Raw genomic sequence first — 19,399 nt, 5'->3', positions numbered from 1 at the left:
TCTTACTCATGAAAATTAAGGTGTACAAAGTTTGTGTGTATTGTCTCATTGTGTCTGTTTTTGTTCCCATAATATAGATGCACCAGCAAGGAATACTGAAGACTGATGACCTCATAACAAGGTTCTTTCGTCTATGCACTGAAATGTGTGTTGAAATCAGTTACCGTGCTCAAGCTGAGCAGCAGCACAATCCTGCTGCTAATCCCACCATGATCCGAGCCAAGTGCTATCACAACCTGGATGCCTTTGTCCGACTCATTGCACTGCTAGTGAAACACTCAGGGGAGGCCACCAATACTGTCACAAAGATTAATCTGCTAAACAAGGTCTAAAGTTTTTTATATTCAAAGTCTATATCAGTGTTTCTGTGATAAGCCTTCCCCAAAATATTTTGTAACAGTTCTTTTCTGTCCTGAAATTAAATTCAGAGATAACATGTGAACATACCCAACAAATTATAGAAGATACAGTTCTTACCTGAAATTTTAAATATATATTTCAGTATGTTAATGCTTTGTTAATGATTATAGTAGAAGATATTTTGGTAGTATTAGATTTAGATTTGCCCTGTGCCCAATGTCATTGGGAATTAATTGATAGCTAGAAACATCTATGGCTAACAGATGGGCAATTCCAATACTAAGGAAAACATTTAGTCCTTGACCTGATATATAGAGAGGGATTTTTGGAAATTTGATTATTAAAGTAGTATAAAAATATATGTGAGCTGGGTGCAATCGCCCATGTCTATAATCCCAGGCAGGAGGATTGAGAATTCAATGCCAGCCTCAGCAATTGGCATTTAGAGACCCTGTCTCTAAATAGAATACTTAAAAAGGGGTGGGGATGTGGCTTAGTGGTTAAATGCCCCTGGGTTCAATCCCCAGGACCACACACACCACCAAATAGTGGTGAAAGTGTACCTAAGCTTTTGGTCTTAAGGAAATAACAGATGGGTTCTTCATGTCCTTCACTGTTTAATGAGCAAATCGAGCAGCATTCAAAGTTTTGTGAAACACCTCTGCAGCCTATGCAACAGCTCTACTGAGAACTACTAAATGCCAGTAGGGTGTACACCTATTTGCTAATTTGTCAACTTCAGATCAGACCAGAAGAATTAGATTATTGATTAGGTTGACATGCTAAAATGTGAGGGGCCATCCTGATTTTTAGAACTCTTAGAAGAACCAGTGGGCATTTGTGGAGAATCTCCAGGTCTGATCCAAGGATATTGAAATTCAAAGAAAACACATAGAACACTGCAGGCCAAGTCAAACTAATGTATATCCCCTTCAGTTGCCAGGATATAGTTTTGTATTTATATAGTTTGTATCCTCTCCTTTAACATACTTCTTATAAACACAGAGCAAAAGCACCATAACTTACAAGTGAATTGAAATGAATTATGTGTACAACTTAAAAGTTATATTCTGTGTATTGTACATAGGTCCTTGGTATAGTAGTGGGAGTTCTCCTACAGGATCATGATGTTCGGCAAAGTGAATTTCAGCAGCTTCCTTACCATCGAATTTTTATCATGCTGCTCTTAGAACTCAATGCACCTGAACATGTGTTGGAAACCATTAATTTCCAGACACTCACAGCTTTCTGGTGAGTATTATTTGGTTTATTAGAGACTTAAGTTCTGCTGGTTTGAGTGTAGTAAAATCATAGGAGTAGAAGGAACTTCATGTGTTTTGAGGCATGTGGATTGTTTTGATTTGTAAATCAATATGCACTTTTAAGTATTCATGTAGTTTTTGCTGTATTTCAATTTGGGCTTCTAACTAAAGAGTTTTTGTTTTGTGTTTTTCTCCCTTTCTTTCAGCAATACATTCCACATCTTGAGGCCTACCAAAGCTCCTGGCTTTGTATATGCTTGGCTTGAGCTGATATCCCATCGGATATTTATTGCAAGAATGCTGGCACATACGCCACAGCAGAAGGTGTGGCTGCAGTTTATCTCCTCCAGATGAAGACTGTAACTACCCGGGGCTTATATATTAGTACTGCTTATAGATTGCTATTAGTTATTTAGTAGTCATTGTACTTCTTCCAAGCTTATTTGAGAGAATTATTTATTCTATGTAATGTAGAGTCAATGTTGTAAAAACGGGCTTCATGAGTACTTGACTATCTCTTCCTGAAAGCTATTCCTTGGTTATTCAGTGTTACTTTTCCTTCCAACTTTGTTGTGGACCACTTGTGGTAAGGCTTTTGTTGTAATGTATTGTTGCTTCATACATAGCAATGATTCTAAAACATGATTGTGAGAGTTGGATTTTGGTTTTGTTTCTAAAATTGAAATCCCTCAACAGCTAGATAAAAATCTCTAGGTAACAGGACTCTGGAGCTTGCTAGTTTCATGTTTGTATTCTTAAATGCTGAAAACTCTCATAATTAAGATTAAAGAGTATGGTGGTCCATGTTGTTGTCCCACCCCAACCCCCAACCCCAACCCTGCATGTACATGCTTAAGATTAAGAACCATGGTGCTAAATTCCCCTCTGCCCCCATACTGTGTATCGAATTCAGGGCCTGCTAGGCAAGTGATCTATCAATGAGCTACACTCTCCACCCAAGTTTGCTTTATTTAAAGGACTAATACCAACTTCTGTTATAGGGTTTCTTAGTCTAATTGGGAATATGTACCACAGCTAATAAAAGAAGTATTTTTCTTATCTTGCAATAAAATGTCAAATGAGTACTATAGAAAGTACCTTTGTTTGCCCTGTCAGACCAGAAAAAAATGTGACTACTGTGTGCTAGAGTGAAGTTGGCCAAAACAGGTGAAAGATAAATGAACTTGTCTGTATTTGGAGAAGGGCATTCCAGGAGGAGGGAACACAGAATGTTGAAAGAAAGGATACAAAAATGAACCTGAATAGTAGAATTTTTGCTGAAAAAAAATTCATGTTGTAAATTAATGGGAGTAGAAATGGAACTAGTTAACCCAGGACTTAATTAAAAGAAGGACTTAAGAAAACAGATCTAGCTATCATTTTTTCAGGGTTTTTCTTTTGTGTGTGTAGTGCTGAGGATTGAACCCAGGGCCTTATGCATGTGAGGAAAGCATTCTACCAACTGAGCTATATCCCAGCCCCTCAGTTTTATATCTGGAATTTCCTTGAGATCTCTCCTCTTCTTCCCTTTTTAATTTTCTTAGGCATGAAGACAAATAATGTCCTGAAACCTATGGAAACAGTTTGTTCCAAATACCATTTCCCACTACTTTAATAGTCACTTAGGCTTTTCTAATGGCAGTCAGTCTGGGAGAAGTACTCACTAGTATGCCCTATTTACGTTAGTATGAAGAAGAAAAATCATAGTGTAGCTGCTTGGGCATTTTTTTTAGTGGCTGAACAACATCTTGAGTATAATTATGACTTATATACATTTCTTTCTTTCAGGGATGGCCCATGTATGCACAGCTACTTATTGATTTATTCAAATATTTAGCGCCTTTCCTTAGAAATGTGGAACTCACCAAACCCATGCAGATTCTCTACAAGGTAATTTGGATTTTTAAGATAATTTTCAGAACTAAAAAACACTTTAACCTAGAAATACAAAGTATAATGTACATTCAGAAAAGTACTAAAATCCAGTGTACTTATATAAATGAACTCCTAGCTCCTAGGGTATTCGAATGTTCAACTTCATTAGATACTCTTTTTGAAATTCAAGTATTAGTTTGTACTTTTCAGCAATAGATCAATTACTCTTTATCCACATCTCGTCATTATCTGATATATACGTGTGTGTGTGTTTGTACAAGCCATTTAGCCATGCAGTAGAATTTCATTGTTTTAATTTGCATTTTCTTAATGATTTTTAAATGAGATTTTCATGTGATGATCCTCTTTTAATATTTTATTTTAATATTTAATATAATATTTTAATATTTTATTCCTGTTTTGTTAATATTGTTGGGTTTTTTATTTTTATTAACTTTTAATTTCTTTCTGGGTTTTGTTTTTTGATGGTGCTGGAGATTAAACCCAGGGCCCCCAAACCCTGCTTTTAAAAGCATATCTTAGTCTAACTGGGACTAAATCACAGTTAATAAGTCTCTCTCATCTTGCATTTAAATGACAGTTGAATTCTATAGAAACTACCTTTGTTTGACCCTTGTTTGTGATGAGCCTCTTCAAATATTTTGTTTATGTTTGTATTGGATTGTTTTGTATTTTTCTTATATATTTTTCCTGTTATTTTCTGGTTTACTACAGTGCTGGGGATCACATCCAGGGCCTTGTGCATACTAAGCAAGTGTTCTACCACTGAGTAATGCTCCCAGCCCCTTATTTTATTTCTTAAATAAAAATTCTTCATGTATTGTGGATATAAACCTTTTGCTGGTATATGTTCAAATATTTCCCACTCTTAGGATTGTCTTCACTCCCTTAGAGGAAGATATTATTGGAAGAAGCTTTAAATTTACTCTAGTCAAAGCTAACCAGTTTTCTAAACTAAATACAACCTTTTGTAATTTGTATAAGAAATCTTTGCCTGTCCTAAGTTCTGTGTACTGTTTGTGTATTCAAATTTTCAAGTTCCATAGCATACATTTATTTAATATTCTCAAACTGTTTTTTTATGTCTTTAAGATCTGTAGTAGTTATTCTTTTTAATTTCCTGATAGTATGATTTTGGGGTTTTCTCTGGTCTTGGTAGGATTTATCATTAACCCTTTAAAAGAACTTTTGATTTTATTTATTTTCATACTTCAAAAATTTTTAAAAACAGTATATTCTAGGTTCTTCGGTTTTAGTTAGTAGTTCTTTTTCTGCCTTGTTAAAATAGATGCTTAACACTATTTTTTAGTTTTATACAGCCTATTGGAATATTTTTAACTAAGGCTATAAACTGCTAATGTCTAGTTTTTCATGATTTCTGGATGTAAATATTTGAATAAAAGAATTAGTGTTGATTAAAGCCCATAAATTTTTGCATCATTGAAGTATATATATATTTTTACCTTTTTTTTACTTGAGATAATTCATAAGAAGAATTGTTACTTTTTTATTGTGGGTTGTTTTGTTTTGTTTTAATAGGGTACTCTAAGAGTGCTGCTGGTTCTTTTGCATGATTTTCCTGAGTTCCTTTGTGATTACCATTATGGGTTCTGTGATGTGATCCCACCTAATTGTATCCAGTTAAGAAATTTGATTTTGAGTGCCTTCCCAAGAAATATGAGGCTCCCAGACCCTTTCACTCCTAATTTGAAGGTAAAGTTCAAGAAAAAGTTATTTTCTCTGATAAGAAGTCAATTTCACTCCCTTCTCCCTGATATGTACACATTGTGTTAGATAAGGGGGGAAACTATCATGTTATTGTGCCTGTTGAGTAACATTGCTGCAGCTGAATATTGGTTCACAGTATTTTTCTAGTTGCTATTTAAAAACTCATTTTGATAGTGAATTTAGCCATATTTACAGAGCCCCAACCTAAGAATGGATTAGATATTTTCTGTCAGACTTCCCATATGACAAAGACTTATAGGACAGACTTTTGTTTGTATTTTACATATTTCGTGGTATGTGCGCATGTGTTTAAATTGTTGATGTAAAGGAGAAGGAGTCATTTTGAAATGGATACAACCCTGAAATGGATACTAGAAATTTTTATGTATTTTCTACTCCCTTCACCCCGCCCCCATCTAAATTTCTAAAAAATGTGTAATATCTTCTGTTCTCTAGGGCATTGGGTGGTGAGCAAGGAAACTCCTACTGGACTCTTAATTTTGAAATCTAAATTTAAGAAAAATTGGTTCATGGTACTAATTAGACCTCTCCCACAGTACTATCTTGCTTTATTTTAGAAAAGAAAAACATTTTACAGACTAAGGAAATTCCTATCGTTTTGTATTTTATATTCTTCTAAGGGAGATGAAGTAATAGAAAGTGACAGTCCCCTCTTCAGAATATTTGTTGTGTGTGTAATTTTAGGAGGAAAAATAAAAAAGCCCTGTCACTTTCTAGTATAGATACAATTTGTTGTCAGCTCCTGATTGATCTGGTTTTGATTTTTGGCCTTTGTGGCAGGTGGACATGTTGAGTGAAATTAACATTGCACCTCGGATTCTTACCAATTTCACTGGAGTGATGCCACCTCAGTTCAAAAAGGATTTGGATTCCTATCTTAAAACTCGATCACCGGTCACTTTTCTGTCTGATCTGCGCAGCAATCTACAGGTTAACTGGTTTGGCTTAACTCTGCTATGTCTTCCATAGAAAACATCATTCTGTGTGTCGTCCATTTCAGGAGTTAGTATTTTCAACCTGATTTAAAGGTTTAGAAACATTTTAATATTTCTTAGTTATATATTTTACTGGTTTATTTCATCAGTGAGATAAGGCTATAGCTTTAGGTTAGACAACCTGCAGTGGGATTGTTTTGGGTCCACCCTCCCCACAAGAATAGGCCATTTAGTCGTTCCCTATTTGTATTTTTCCTAAATAAATGAATTCTGGTTCAATTTGGTATATAGAAAGAATGACTTCAATTATCTTTCCAATCCTGCCACACCATGTGACCATAATTTTCTCCCTATCCAAATCTTTTTTTTTTTCCCTTCTTCTTCCTTTGCATTACTGGCGATGGAGTCCACGGGCCCTCTACCACCACTGAGCTCCATCCCTACCCCATCCGCCTTTGAGTTGGGATCTGAGTTGCTGAGGCTGGCCTTGAATTTGTGATGTTTTTGCCTCAGCTTCCTATGTAGCTAGGATTTTAGGCATTTGTCATCATCTGCAACTGAGATCTTCATTGTAACTGCATGTTTTGGCTTGATAAACTTTATTTAGAACTGTGCCATAAACATAGTGATGATATTTGTTTGGATTCTCATGTTTTTATTGGAAGAACCATTATTAGGGCAGTTATATATTTGTTAAATGACCTCACTGAATTAAGTAGGGTTCTATTAATTAAATCACAAAGAACACAGAGAGTAGTTTAGCCTTTCTATGAAGGCAAATTTAGAAATATTGGTGCTAGAGTGAGTTCTGTGAGTAAGTTTTCTGTTTTGCTCATTTAAGGTATCCAATGAGCCTGGCAATCGCTACAACCTCCAGCTCATCAATGCACTGGTGCTCTATGTAGGGACTCAGGCTATTGCACATATCCACAACAAGGGCAGCACGCCTTCAATGAGCACCATCACCCACTCGGCACACATGGATATCTTCCAGAACCTGGCTGTGGATTTGGACACTGAGGGTGAGTGAAGCCAGCCAGACCACACAAATTTTCTGGATTTTTTGGTGACAGTCTGATCACAACATATAAAAATGCTTTAAGCTACAATAAAAGAATATTCTATCAGTATATTTATAGGTATAGCTGGTTATTTCATCTTTCATTGAACATTATCTGTTCAATGTAAAAGACACGAAAAAGAAATTATTCAAACTTCTGCCATATCAGTTAATATTTTGGTCTATGTGATTATTCTAATATGCCAATAACTTAGTAGTCTATTAAAACATTGGCTTATATTACATTATTAGTCTGCTGTTTCCCAGCATGTATTGGCGCCTGTTTGCAGACACACTAAATGTGAGGTATAAAAATTTTAACAGGGGGCTGGGAGTATAGCTCAGTTGGTAGAGTGCTTGTCTTGCAAGCACAAAGCCCTGGGTTCAATCCACACACAAAAAAAAAAAAAAAAAAAAAAGAAAGAAAGAAAAAATTAAACAGGACTTCCCTACCTATTTTGTAGGAAGTTCACAGTACAGTTCCTATTACTTTGCATCTTTCCTGGTTGAGCTACATTTCTTTTGGTGCTCTGTATTCATTCTTACATAGTGGGAACCCCAGTTAGCTGCTAAATAGCTGTTATACAGTCCTACTCATTTTAGCATATTGTACTTTAGAAGTAGTATTACTTTTCACTTTGCTGTGGATTCTTCAGAGACTAAGGAATCTTGTGTGTGTGTGTGTGTGTGTATATATATATACATATATATATATACTGCTTGTTTTAGAAGGGATTCAAGAGAGCTTAATATGAAGATTTGATGAAAATGAATATTATTAACATCCAGACCTTAGCACTAAAAGGAGGACAGCCATTAGGGAAGTGTGCAGGGTGACTATGATAGCTTCATAAACATGAGTGACATCCATATATGATTGCACAAATGCTGTGACTCTACATCATGTACAACCAGAGAATTGAAATGTGCTCTATTTGTGTACAATGAATTGAAATGCATTCTGCTGTCATATATAACTAAGAAAACAATAACAAAAAACCATGAGTAACATCATGCACAGGCAGACATCCAAACACAGTTAATACTAATTCCAGTATAGCTTATTAAACTTATCATTCTCAAAGTGTGGTTTTAAAACTTTGAGAGGCATTTTCAAGACTTCCTTAGATGGGCTGTGAAGCATAATAATAAGACAAAATTTTATTGTGGTCTGTCACAGCATATAGGAAAATTTCCTCATAGACTGCATGAAATGTGCTACAACTGATTAAATGTATAGATAAAAATGAGAATCCAGTTTTCTTCCATGATGACATTAAAGGGACATGTAAAATGTTAAAACACCTTTTCACTGAATTTTTAGGCTATTTTTTTTAATGTTATTTACATTAACTAAGTGGATTTTATAAAAAGTATTCAGCTGGGTGTGGTGGCATATACCTATAATTCTACCAACTCTGGAGGCTATGTCAGGAGGATCATAAGTTTAGTGTTAGCCTAGCAATATACAGAGACCCTGTCTCAAAAAGTCTGGAGATACCAGTTCAGATATAGAATACTCCTGGGTTCAGTCTCTAGCCCAGCACCACCTAAAACAAAACAAAACAAAACAAACAAAAAAAAACTTTAAATTTCTAATGTTGGAACTATCACAGTAAAAACCCACAAAGAGAAACTCTCTGGGAGACTGAAAGCCTCTCTAAGAAGCCCATATCTTATTTTTCCTTTCTATGTTGGCCTTTTAGAGCAAGGCCTCATTAATTTCTTTAATTTCTAGGTCGGTATCTCTTCTTGAATGCAATTGCAAATCAGCTGCGGTACCCAAATAGCCACACTCACTACTTCAGCTGCACCATGCTCTACCTTTTTGCAGAGGCCAACACTGAAGCTATCCAGGAACAGATCACAAGGTAAAAAAAAAAAAAAAAGTCATTTTCAAATTGTTCAAAATTGGCTCCTTTCTCTTCATTTAGAATTCTTAAGAGTTCTTTTCTTTGCACTCAAGTGTTTGGATATTTTTCACATGTCTAAATACTATGTTAAGTATGGGATATAGTTGTGATCAGGATCCATGCCCTCTTAATACTGTTGTTAAAATGTTAACTTTTTGTTTAAAGGGCACATTTTTATTGAGAGGCAGGAATTTCTTGTGGTAGTGGTAGGAGTGGCAGCAGTATTTTTGACAAGAGTTCTGAATCAGTACAGGCCTAATAAGTACCTCACCAAAAATCCTGATTTTTTTTTTTTTTTCTTCTTTTTAATTACTTCTGGGTGGAAAGGAAGGTCTTAAGCAGGAGAAATAAAAGGATATTTTACTAACATACAAGTCTGTTTCAGATTGCTTGGGTTATATGTAGGATTAAAGATTGGGAAATAGGTAGATTCTGGTGATATATATACTTTAAAAACTTGTCGATTCACTTAATAATATTAATACTTGTGCTAAGTGTGGTTTCTTGGATTTATATTCCAAGACTTGATTTTATTATTGGATGCTTAGATGACAATGTGCCCTTTTGTGATTGTATATGAATCTGCAGTAAAGTCTTGTTCTTAATCTTCATTCTCTTAGGACAAATTTAGAATTATAGTTGGTAGGTCAAAAGACATGACTATTTAAGTAAATACTTTACACATGCACTAGTAGTGTTAGAATTTTTTCCACAGCTCTCACTGGATGTTCACTTTTGGAGGGCTGTGTATTATATCGGCTTTCTGCCTTTCATCCTATTCTGATCATCTTTCAGATAGGAACCATTATTACTTTTAGAGCTCAGGGACAGGATTCAAATCCCCAGGTATACTAATTAGTTACTGCATGCTTTACTATGCTGTGTAGGTAGGTAGATTAATTCATCTGTTTTGTGTTTTTTAAATCTAGCTTTCTATTTTTATTATTTACATTAGTTATAGATGGACACAATCTTTATTATTTATTTATTTTCACGTGGTGCTGAGGATGAAACCCAGGGCTTCACATGTGCGAGGAAGATAAAATTTGATTTCATGGGGAAAAAAAGTTATGAAATAAGGTAATAAGCATGATCATACTTTTGTACGTATTCTCTGTGCTTTAACCAACCCTTTCTTCCTTTCTCCAGGGTTCTGTTGGAACGGTTGATTGTAAATAGGCCACATCCTTGGGGTCTTCTTATTACCTTCATTGAACTAATTAAAAATCCAGCGTTTAAGTTCTGGAACCACGAATTTGTACACTGTGCCCCAGAAATTGAAAAGTGAGTTAAAAGTAATTTTTAATTATCTAGCAGTGGAAGGGGACAGATTTCGTTTATTCTCTCTAGCTTGGGTCTGTGATTAAGAAGGCAGTGGCAGCTAAAGCACTAGGTATTATTAGGCCTAAACTTTCCTCTCAAGTAAACTTGTTATTGTCTCCATTCTTCAGGTTATTCCAGTCGGTTGCACAGTGCTGCATGGGACAGAAGCAGGCTCAGCAAGTAATGGAAGGGACAGGTGCCAGTTAGATGAACTGTATCTCTGTTGTGTCAGCCTCGTGGTCCCACTGCACCAAGTCCATAAACTGAAGAAGCCTCTCAGTTCCTCCTGACTTTTCCAGCCCTTTGGTTCTCAGGCGCCTGCCCCAACTACTGTTGGGATCAGCCTCCTGTCTATGTGGGCACGTTCCAAAGTTTAAATGCATTTTTTGACTCTTGGCCAAAATTTAGAAGATGCTGTGAATATCATTTTGAACTTGTGTAAATATATGAAAGAGAAAACTTTTGTCTGGAACTTTTTGAGTTTGTGCAAAATGTGTTCAAGGCAAGTACATAAACTGGATCCTTCAATAGGCAGCTAATGCCAATAACTTGCCAAAGGGCATAGTTCCATGTCTTTGGACACTCTACTGTCCCAAAGAATAGTTAAAAAGCCAGTTTAAATATTATGTATTTTTGTTAACGTGGATAGCAGACCTTAAAAAAAAATGACTAAAAAATATGGATGTGATAGAATTGATATGCCAGGGCTCACAATTGAGACGAGTTGTTTAGCTTTGGGAAAAAGCATGCCAAAGGGAAAGCAAGTCCTGCTTGAGAACATGCACCTGAGTGAGGCCAGCTCATGTTCTTATGAAGGGAAGCTAGCCCAGGCCTAAAGCTCCTATGTCTGTCCTCTCCTGATACTGGCAAACTCTGGAAAAAGGAACTAAACCTTACCAAATTGCCCTTCATAGTCATTTTACTTAGGAACGACTGCATCTTAACAAAATCTTAAGGACCATGCAGTCCCCTTTTTATAAGGATCTTAAATGTTTTGTGAATATATTGGCCCATGAGTTCTATTTTGTAGACTTCCTAGTTCCTGAGCTCTAGCTCCCCCACTTCTGGACTGAAGTTAAACATTAAAACTCATGACATTCATGTTAGTCCCCTGTGCCTTTCTCAGTAGCAGCAGCTGCTAGGGTTGGTGAGAAGGAAAGTGGACAGCCTAGCCTTGAATAGCCAAGAGCCATTGGGAAACATCTTTTGGGGCACTCGGGGGGGTGCGGGTGGGGCAGTACTGGAGATGGAACCCAGGAAACTTCTACTTCCTGAATGACAGCACTTTCCCAAGAAATTGTTTAGTGTTTGTTGTTTCAACAGGAGAAAACTGTTTGAACAGGTTTCTGTGATCAAATTGAATTATGGATGAGTCGGTATGTAAAACACAATCTCAATTATAATTACCCTACCTTTAATTTTGACCCTTTTTTCCCTCCCTACACATAAAACAACAGAGGTCTAGGGGACTGTCCTTGGTATCTTCAGGTTTATCCATTGGAAGGCATGCCATCCAGAGTAAACTCAGACAACTGAAAGTGCACGTAAAGCCAATCTCGGTGATATTACTTACTAAAGTGACTTCCTCACCACAGACCCAGATTTGAATCTGGTCTTCCTCTAAAGTCCATGTTACTAAGTGCTATGAATATCATCTTTCTCCTGGCTTTTGTTAAAGTGGGTATAAAATGTGCTGTTCTTAATTATTAGCAGTGATTCCCAAGTCTGTTGATTCCAACCCTAAAGTGTGTCACCTTCAAGAGTTTAGAGTAGCACCTTTGCTTCTTTTCCATTTGGTATTTAATAAATGCAGAAGATTCAAACCTTCCCCTTCTTGAGCAACAAAGTGTCAGTTTAGACTAAGAACTTAAATAATCTGCTAACTTGTCAGTTCCAGTAGCTGATGTAAGATCATCTTCTGACCATACCTAACCTGTAAGGCCTGCTTTTCCCTCCAGCTGAGTTTTGCATAGGCCTCCTTATTACTGAGTACATCCTCCTCAGTTTTTAAGTCTGTGGCATAGGTCTGCAGAGTCAAAAGAACACTGTCTCGTAGAAGCTGTCTCCATGATGCTTTGAGCTTGGGGATATTTGTGACTGTTAGTCTGTCCTCTTCCCATTCATCTTCTCCCCATCCATCTCGGTCTTTAAACTCTCTGAACTCCTCAGCAGGCATGCACAGGACCTGAAAACAACCATGGGTCCGGGTCATTTAAGTACTTGCTCGTTAATCACCTTTACAGGAGACAATTCTCAGCCCTTTACCTTGAGTGTGGCGGCCAGTTCCTCTTCAGTTAGCACCTCCTCACGACCAATCACAAAAGCACCCTCTTCCCCTACCATCTCCAGTTTGCATAAGAAATCCCAGCGCTCATATAGTTGGAGCCTTTCAGCTTCACCTTTTGTTCCTGTAGATAAAGTAACAGGGCCAGTCTTGGTATACCCAGGAACTTATTTTCAATAAATCAATTTAGCAAAGCTATTAAAACCTAAGCTTCATGGGTACAGACACAGCTGTGGTTGTCAAAAGACAAGTTAATGAGACAACTCACCCCGTACTGCAGCTTCACGGACAGTCACCATTTGAATGTCCGCTGTGTCATCCGTGTTGTCAGGATATGGTTCAACAAAACCATACATGTGAATAAGTTGCCAATTAGCCATTTGTCCATAAGTGTTGAAAATCTCCTGGCCTTTAGGAATGGGCCGGGTAGCCACCATCCGAAGATAATCCTGGGATGAAAGGGAGAAGCTGAAGCCATGCCCTTCTGAGGCCACACTCCTCTTAGGAAAGCCTCCAGCAGGTATACGCAGCCAGGGAACTGAGCTGTATCTACCCCCATTCTGCTTTTAGTTCCTGTCACACCCTATACTTGAAAGGGATAAGGCCTAACTTTAAAAAGATCACAACCTGTGATATTAGGTAAATTTTGTTCGTTCATCTTCTGCACTGAAAAAGTTAGCTTTTAAAAATGAACTATTATTATGAAGATGTGAAAAAAAAAGAACTATTAAACCCAGATCAATATATTAAAAGACAATTGAAACTATTAATAGCAACATTCACTGATTTAATCAGTGAATGTTTGTCAAATATTCCTATAGAATAGAACTGACCCAAAATGGGGTCATCTTAGACTTGGGCTTGTGAACATTCGCACCTCTCCTCCTGAAAACAACTGAGACCATAGCCTTTCCAGGCTGCTGTCCCCAGGGCTAACTGAGTCTTGACTCACTGACATGGCCAGAGCAGCCAGTAGAGAAGGAAACATGGCTATGTATACCACCCAGCACGGGCACCAAGTAAATGGTGGTAATAACGATTTATGTGAGGATTTCTTTTTTTTGCTACCAGGGATTGAACCCCAGGGGTGTGAGCCACATTCCAAGCCCTTTTAATGGTGTTTTTTTGAGACAGGGCCACCACACCCAGCTTATCAGGATTTCTTGAGGGTTTTAAAATGTTTTGTGTACAAATGACTTCACTGCCTTATGCATACCACAATTACACAGAATTTCATATTTCACCAACTCATATTTAGTATGAGTAGGAAAACTGAACCCAAGGACACTAGTTTGAATCAGATGCTCAGTCAATGCACATAACAGAAACTAGGTGGGATCCACTCACTGCAGAGTATTCTAGATTGGCATTGTGATTGGCTAAGTGGTTTAGTATGTCTGCAGCAGGCACCATCAAAGGGGAATTCGGCTCCTTTTCATCTTCCTCTTCCTCCAGTGGTTCTTGAAAGCTGCCACAGAGAGAACTTGGCTAAGGCCCAGGTTTGGGTGGGGGACTATGAGTGGAGCTCACTGTCTTCTTCCTCCACCACCCTTATCCCTCAATGATGTTCTAAAGAGTTGGGTCCTCCAAGATTTTACTCGCTGACCTGTAGGCCATCACAAGGGCCACTAGCTGGTGGTAGAGTTCCAGGGAGCGAACACTGGGGCCAAAGAGATCCGGATGGGCTTCCATGAAGGGAAGCACGATGGAATAGAACTCGCTGCGAATGTTGGCCAAATCCTTCTCCACTGCCTCCGGGACACCTGTGCCTTGCAGCAGGCGCTGGCGCTCCTCTTCTGGCCTGCAGATACACCACAGAGCAGCTCCCTTCAAACCCTATCATGACCAGTGCGTCGGGGCCTGGTCCCCACCCAGGGCAGGGTGGCTGGAGCAATTAGTGAAATGGGAGCTCCACAACCCCTCCCACTGCGCTCACCAAAACATGGGATGCTCCAAGCGGTCCAGCTCGGGCCACAGCGCAAAGTAGGGGCTCCACAGCGAGGCTGGGGCCTGCAGCTCATGGAGCAGCGCCAGCAGCAGCGGCACCCAGCCCGACTGGCTCTGCAACGCGTCTCGCTCTAGGGAAAGCACAAGAGTGAGCGCCCCGGCACGGCTCCAGGGCCTGCCTCGATGACTCCGTCCGCCAGCGTGCCCACCTCGTTCCAGCAAGTCCCGGATCGAGCAGGTGTGTGGCGACAAGAGCGCTGCCCGCGGCACCGCGAATAGCAGCTCCCCGGGCAGCACGCTTTCACAAGTCACCATGCCGTAACCGGCCACAGTGCCCTGCCGGCTCACCGCCACCTGCGAGGGGAGGAGAAACGCCAGTCAGAGCAGTCGGGGACGCGCGCCCCTCCACCCCGCCGCACTTCCACTCACCTTGGGGCTCAGCTCCAGCCCTACCCGCCCGCACCAGCTCAGGAAGCCAGCCACAGGGTCGGAGTCCGGCTCGCCTCCGCCCCCCGGTTGCGCCACCTGAGATAACTGAGCCGAGTGACGAGGCCCCGCCCCGGGGAGCCCGCGGGGATGGCGGCGCGCGCGCGCGGGAGACGCACTTTGCTTGGGGGAGGGAACGCGGAAGAGGGGAACAGGACCTGCGGCTGGGGGCGCAGTGGCGCGCGCCGGCTGCCTCAGGGCGGGGCAGAGCGATGGGCCGGGTGCCGGCCGCCCGCCACTCACCCGCGGGCGCTTGGTCCGGGTCGCCATGGTCCGACTCGTGGCCCGCGCCACCGCTCCGCGTGCCCGCGCCGGCGCTTCCGGCGCTGCTGGCCCCGCCCCAACAGGACGCCGGCGGGCTGGACGTGCCGGAACCACGGGGGCCGGGTTTTGGCGTCCGCGCCGAAGAGGAGTGAGGGTTTCCGTTTGTTCCCAGAGCGTCCGTAACTCCGATTTCCAATTGGATTTAGAAGACGCGCAACCCGAGTGCAGGCCTGTCCCCAGCCGTCTGGAGCCTGGACCCTCCGCTGCTTGCTTTCGGTCTGACCCCGAGAGCCGAGGCTTCCTGCGGTAGAAGTCTGCGTGCGAGAACAAAATCGGGGTTCTTTCCGAGGGCGTGGCGGCTGTCGGTTGGCGGGCTCCCCTCAAGGGTGTCCCGGATCTCGGCCCCCGGTACCGAGGGCCGTGCGACCGTGATTTGTCCGGTTGGGAGAGTTTGCGCGTTTGTTGGAGAGTGGCGTGCCCCAGCTGGCTCCGGAGCCCGCAGAACACCCCCTCTGCCCGATTTCCATCTGCCTCCCGCTTGGCGGGTTTATTTACTTTCTTTTTATTAGCTGACGTGTAGGAGGTATGTGTAAATGAGTAGTGAATGCAGCCAATTGGGATTAAACATGGAGAAGTAAATTGCTGTTAATTTTGGGAAAACGAGGCCCTGAATGGGTTACAGGTTACAGTTTTGTAGCCAAACAAGGCCAAGTTAATTCGAGCTTGGCCTCACATGGGGCAGATCCTTTATCCTAATACGGCGAAACAGATTATCCATTCTGTAGAATTGATGTTAAGATAGGTAAGGTGATAAGTGGAAATGTAGAGATGGGTGGAAACAGCCCCTGCCCTCAACCGGCACCCTCCACCCCACCCAAGCCCAAGAAGCACTGGCCCCGGCAGCATGAACATTCTGTCTCTTGGAAAGCTTCCACACAGCATGGCCACACTTAGGTTCTTCTTAGTTTATTAGTTTTTCAGTACAGGTAACTCTTTCTACATTGACAAGGGTTTTATTTGTTTTACATTTTGTCATCTCAAAGTCTTAGGACATCAGCCACCAGAATACACAAAATTAGGCTCTTCACTTTGTACAGAGAGGAAAATAATAAACTCCCCATTAAAAGTTCACCTTGATCAAAGAAGAGACAACCTCCAATGAAAAACCACACCCAGGAGGACCCAATATACATATATATATATATAATGTATAGATATTTATAGATATCAGAAAGAACACAGCAAAAAAACAAAAATACTTGCAGTTCTATCTACAGTAAGAGGATTAATTCTACCAGCTTTAAACAGTCACATTCAATATTCAAAGGAAGCACGTGAGTCAACAGAACTGAGGACAGACTACACTCCACCAGGCCCTAGAGCAATCTAGTAATGGTTTAAGATTATAGAAAGGAGGCTGTGTGTGTGAGGAAATGCAGATGTTGGAGTCCTCAGCCTCAAAACACCCACACACTACCCTACCCCTTGGCAGCCCTTCATTTTTCCAGTGCTTTCCTTTCTGGGGGGAGTGGGGGTCGTGACAATTTAGTTAGGCTGAGACAAATGGCTCTGTTTTCTGGGCTGGGAGATTATACCTGGTAAGGTGGGTGGGTGGGAAATAAATGGCAACAGTCCTGGGCATCAGGTGGCAGGAGCGGAGTTTTTCTATGTATATAGGGAGCTTTTCTCTGCCTGGCCCCTTGTTTACTTCAAGAACCTTCATCTGCCACCCCAGGACCCAGCAAGCCCAGCCCGTGCCCACTCCAGCAGGTAGAGTTGGTGACATGGGGCTTTGGAGTCTGGCCGCCCTGGACCAGCCTCTCCAGATAAACTTGCCTCCTCAGTGATGCCTGCTGGAGATGCTGCCACTGCACAGGAGCTCTGCTGGACAGCACGCTGCTGCTGAGTGGGTTCCCCTCTGGGACTAAGGCAAACAGAGGTCTAAGGAACTCTAAGCTATACTGCCTCTGGCCACCTCCTGGCTCCCACAGGTGGTAACCTTGAAGTTCTTGGGTATACAAAACATACAAGAGCAATCCCAGTCCTTTCCCTCTGTCCTCAGGTCACTAGAGAGGGATAGGTAACATCTGCCTCAGGGAGGCCTTGGCTCAGAATGGGACAGGGCCAGAAAGTGGCAGAGTATAGCCTAGAAATGGACTGTGTTGGGGTTCTTGCCCTCAGGATTCTCCATGTTCCTAGGCCAAGAAACTCCCTTCAGCCCCTGTTTGGCCCTACAGCACTAGCCTGGGCGCTGCAGCAAAGCCACCGCTTGGTCAGAGCGCCCCCTTGTGGTCACTGTCCAGATGCCTAGCACCTGTACTACAAACCAGAAACGGATGTGCTTGGTGGAGTGCAAGAGGCCTTCAGAGCTCCAGGGTCCCTGGCTGCTCTTTCCTGGCCCCCACATCAGGGTCTGAACCCAACACTGACCATCTCAAAACCCCATCCCTTCTCCAAACCTGCCTGTCCAAGGGTGGAGCCATATTCTTCCTTTAATCCAGGAATGATCCTGGATCCTGGCCCAAGAACTCCAACTCTTTCTTCATCTCACCCCATCCTCCCTGAGGCCCAGCCCTGACTGTGTCCAGGCTGTTTGTTGGATGTGAGGGCCTGATAAGCCAAGTTCACATGGGGAGTGAAATGAGGGTGGGGGTGGGGACCCCTCAAACCATCTGCAGACTTATGCTGCAGCCTCTAAGGTGGATCCCCTCATTTTTAAAAAGAAGTAGCCCCATTTCCCCCCTTTGCCCTCACAAAAATAAACTAAAGGGAAAATGAGCCGGTGCAGGGATGGCAGTGGGACCTCGATGCAGGTGGGTAGGTGTCTTGAGTGGAGCCCAGGGATTCAGCAGGATACCTCCATGGTGTGGTTGATCTGGCCCAGCCCCTCACTGCTCTCTGAGTGGGTGCAGGCCTGTGGGCGGCTGCCATCCACTGAACTGGCACTGGTGAGAGATGCAGTGCGAGAGCGTGCGAGACGGGTCATGCTGGCCGAGGGCACTGTGGACAGAAACGGAACAGTTGTGAGGACCGCCGGGTAGGGCGAGGCAGCAGTGGCTGGGAAAAGGTTAACACAAGCAAAGCGGCCAGCGAGACCCAGTCTTCCGTTGACACAGGTCCATCCCAAGCCAGGGAACTGGCACCATCAGGCCTGAGGCATGCAGGGCTGGCAACAGTGAATGGGCCAAAGGGGCTGTGGCCAGTGGGGCCTTGTGCCAGAGCTATGGCCAGGACAGGGAAGGTGCTGACCAGGCGCCCGTTTCCAACCAGGCCTCCCCCAAGAGGATGACGGGAGCCAGATACTCTGACACTCTGACACCCATAATCCCAGCTGCTGAGAAGGCTGAGATAGGAGGATTGCAAGCTAGAGGCCAGCCTGGGCAACTCAAAAAGGGCTGGGGATGTAGCTACAAACCCCAGTACTAGAATTAAAAAAGGATGATGGGATGGGGAAGCAGGATTGCTTTTGTAAAGGAGGACATATGTCATGGTTGCAAGCTGCCCATTTTTGCTCTCATTCTCACAGTTGAGACTTGCAGGCAGTAAACTTCACCCGCCTGAAATCACCTGCCCACCCACCCGCCTGCCAGCCTGTTTGGCTTGGCCAGGGCCAGCATGGCTGCCCACAAGGCCAGACCTGGGCTCTACTTCTGAGGAGGTTCTGTTTCTAACTCCCAGAGCTCTGGAAGCCCCGCAGCCCATAGCATTCTAGAAGCAAGACTGCTCTGAGACCCAGCCCTGAACAGGATAGAGCCCACAGTGGACCAGGATCTGCAGAAGAACAGGAATCTTCTGAGTTTTTGAGTGCAGCAGGACACAAGAAGTCTCCAAATCACAGCAAGATGCAACCTGGCTGCAGCACTGCACAGAGGAAGGAGCAGGGGAGAGGCTGGAAGGGGTGTCCATGCATCAGGAGAGGG

General features: G+C 42.2%; 3 protein-coding genes across 21 annotated transcripts in view; 1 reads left to right on the top strand and 2 right to left on the bottom strand.

Moving 5' to 3' along the window:
- CNOT1 (CCR4-NOT transcription complex subunit 1) overlaps positions 1-11,491 on the top strand; it is an 84,400-nt gene extending 72,909 nt beyond the window's left edge. For 2 of the 8 annotated variants that reach the window (XM_081275498.1, XM_081275497.1), the window contains 10 exons: positions 78-326; positions 1,448-1,611; positions 1,829-1,946; positions 3,411-3,512; positions 5,058-5,231; positions 6,048-6,197; positions 7,044-7,224; positions 9,001-9,133; positions 10,325-10,459; positions 10,627-11,487. In XM_081275498.1, coding sequence (XP_081131624.1) covers positions 78-326; positions 1,448-1,611; positions 1,829-1,946; positions 3,411-3,512; positions 5,058-5,231; positions 6,048-6,197; positions 7,044-7,224; positions 9,001-9,133; positions 10,325-10,459; positions 10,627-10,705 — 1,485 coding nt within the window. In that variant the 3' untranslated portion in view covers positions 10,706-11,487. Of the gene's footprint in view, positions 1-77; positions 327-1,447; positions 1,612-1,828; positions 1,982-3,410; positions 3,513-5,057; positions 5,232-6,047; positions 6,198-7,043; positions 7,225-9,000; positions 9,134-10,324; positions 10,460-10,626 lie in introns of those variants that run through there. The other 6 variants (XM_081275501.1, XM_081275499.1, XM_081275500.1 and 3 more) reach the window with 6 other exon arrangements.
- A 226-nt stretch (positions 11,492-11,717) lies between these two features.
- Positions 11,718-15,999, bottom strand: SETD6 (SET domain containing 6, protein lysine methyltransferase). 3 transcript variants are annotated; one of them, XM_081275506.1, is made up of 8 exons: positions 15,459-15,999; positions 14,939-15,083; positions 14,719-14,860; positions 14,389-14,583; positions 14,130-14,250; positions 13,051-13,231; positions 12,764-12,906; positions 11,718-12,683 (listed from the first exon to the last, which is right to left on the bottom strand). In XM_081275506.1, the coding sequence occupies exons 1-8, from the start codon at positions 15,483-15,485 to the stop codon at positions 12,378-12,380; spliced, it is 1,260 nt and encodes a 419-aa protein (XP_081131632.1). In that variant the 5' UTR covers positions 15,486-15,999; the 3' UTR covers positions 11,718-12,377. The 3 variants fall into 3 exon arrangements, with proteins under 3 accessions (XP_081131632.1, XP_081131631.1, XP_081131633.1); XM_081275505.1 differs by having other exon boundaries at positions 11,946-12,683; positions 15,159-15,933; XM_081275507.1 differs by having other exon boundaries at positions 11,956-12,683; positions 15,374-15,507.
- A 672-nt stretch (positions 16,000-16,671) lies between these two features.
- NDRG4 (NDRG family member 4) overlaps positions 16,672-19,399 on the bottom strand; it is a 41,349-nt gene continuing 38,621 nt past the window's right edge. For all 10 annotated transcript variants that reach the window (XM_081273526.1, XM_081273527.1, XM_081273523.1 and 7 more), the window contains one exon: positions 16,672-18,479. In XM_081273526.1, the coding sequence (XP_081129652.1) occupies positions 18,325-18,479 (155 nt within the window). In that variant the 3' untranslated portion in view covers positions 16,672-18,324. The remainder of the gene's footprint in view (positions 18,480-19,399) is intronic.

This window comes from Spermophilus citellus (assembly GCF_964194105.1).
Source record: "Spermophilus citellus genome assembly, chromosome: 18".
In the NCBI taxonomy this organism is placed as follows: domain Eukaryota; kingdom Metazoa; phylum Chordata; class Mammalia; order Rodentia; family Sciuridae; genus Spermophilus; species Spermophilus citellus.
This window is presented reverse-complemented; position numbering and strand designations above follow the sequence as displayed.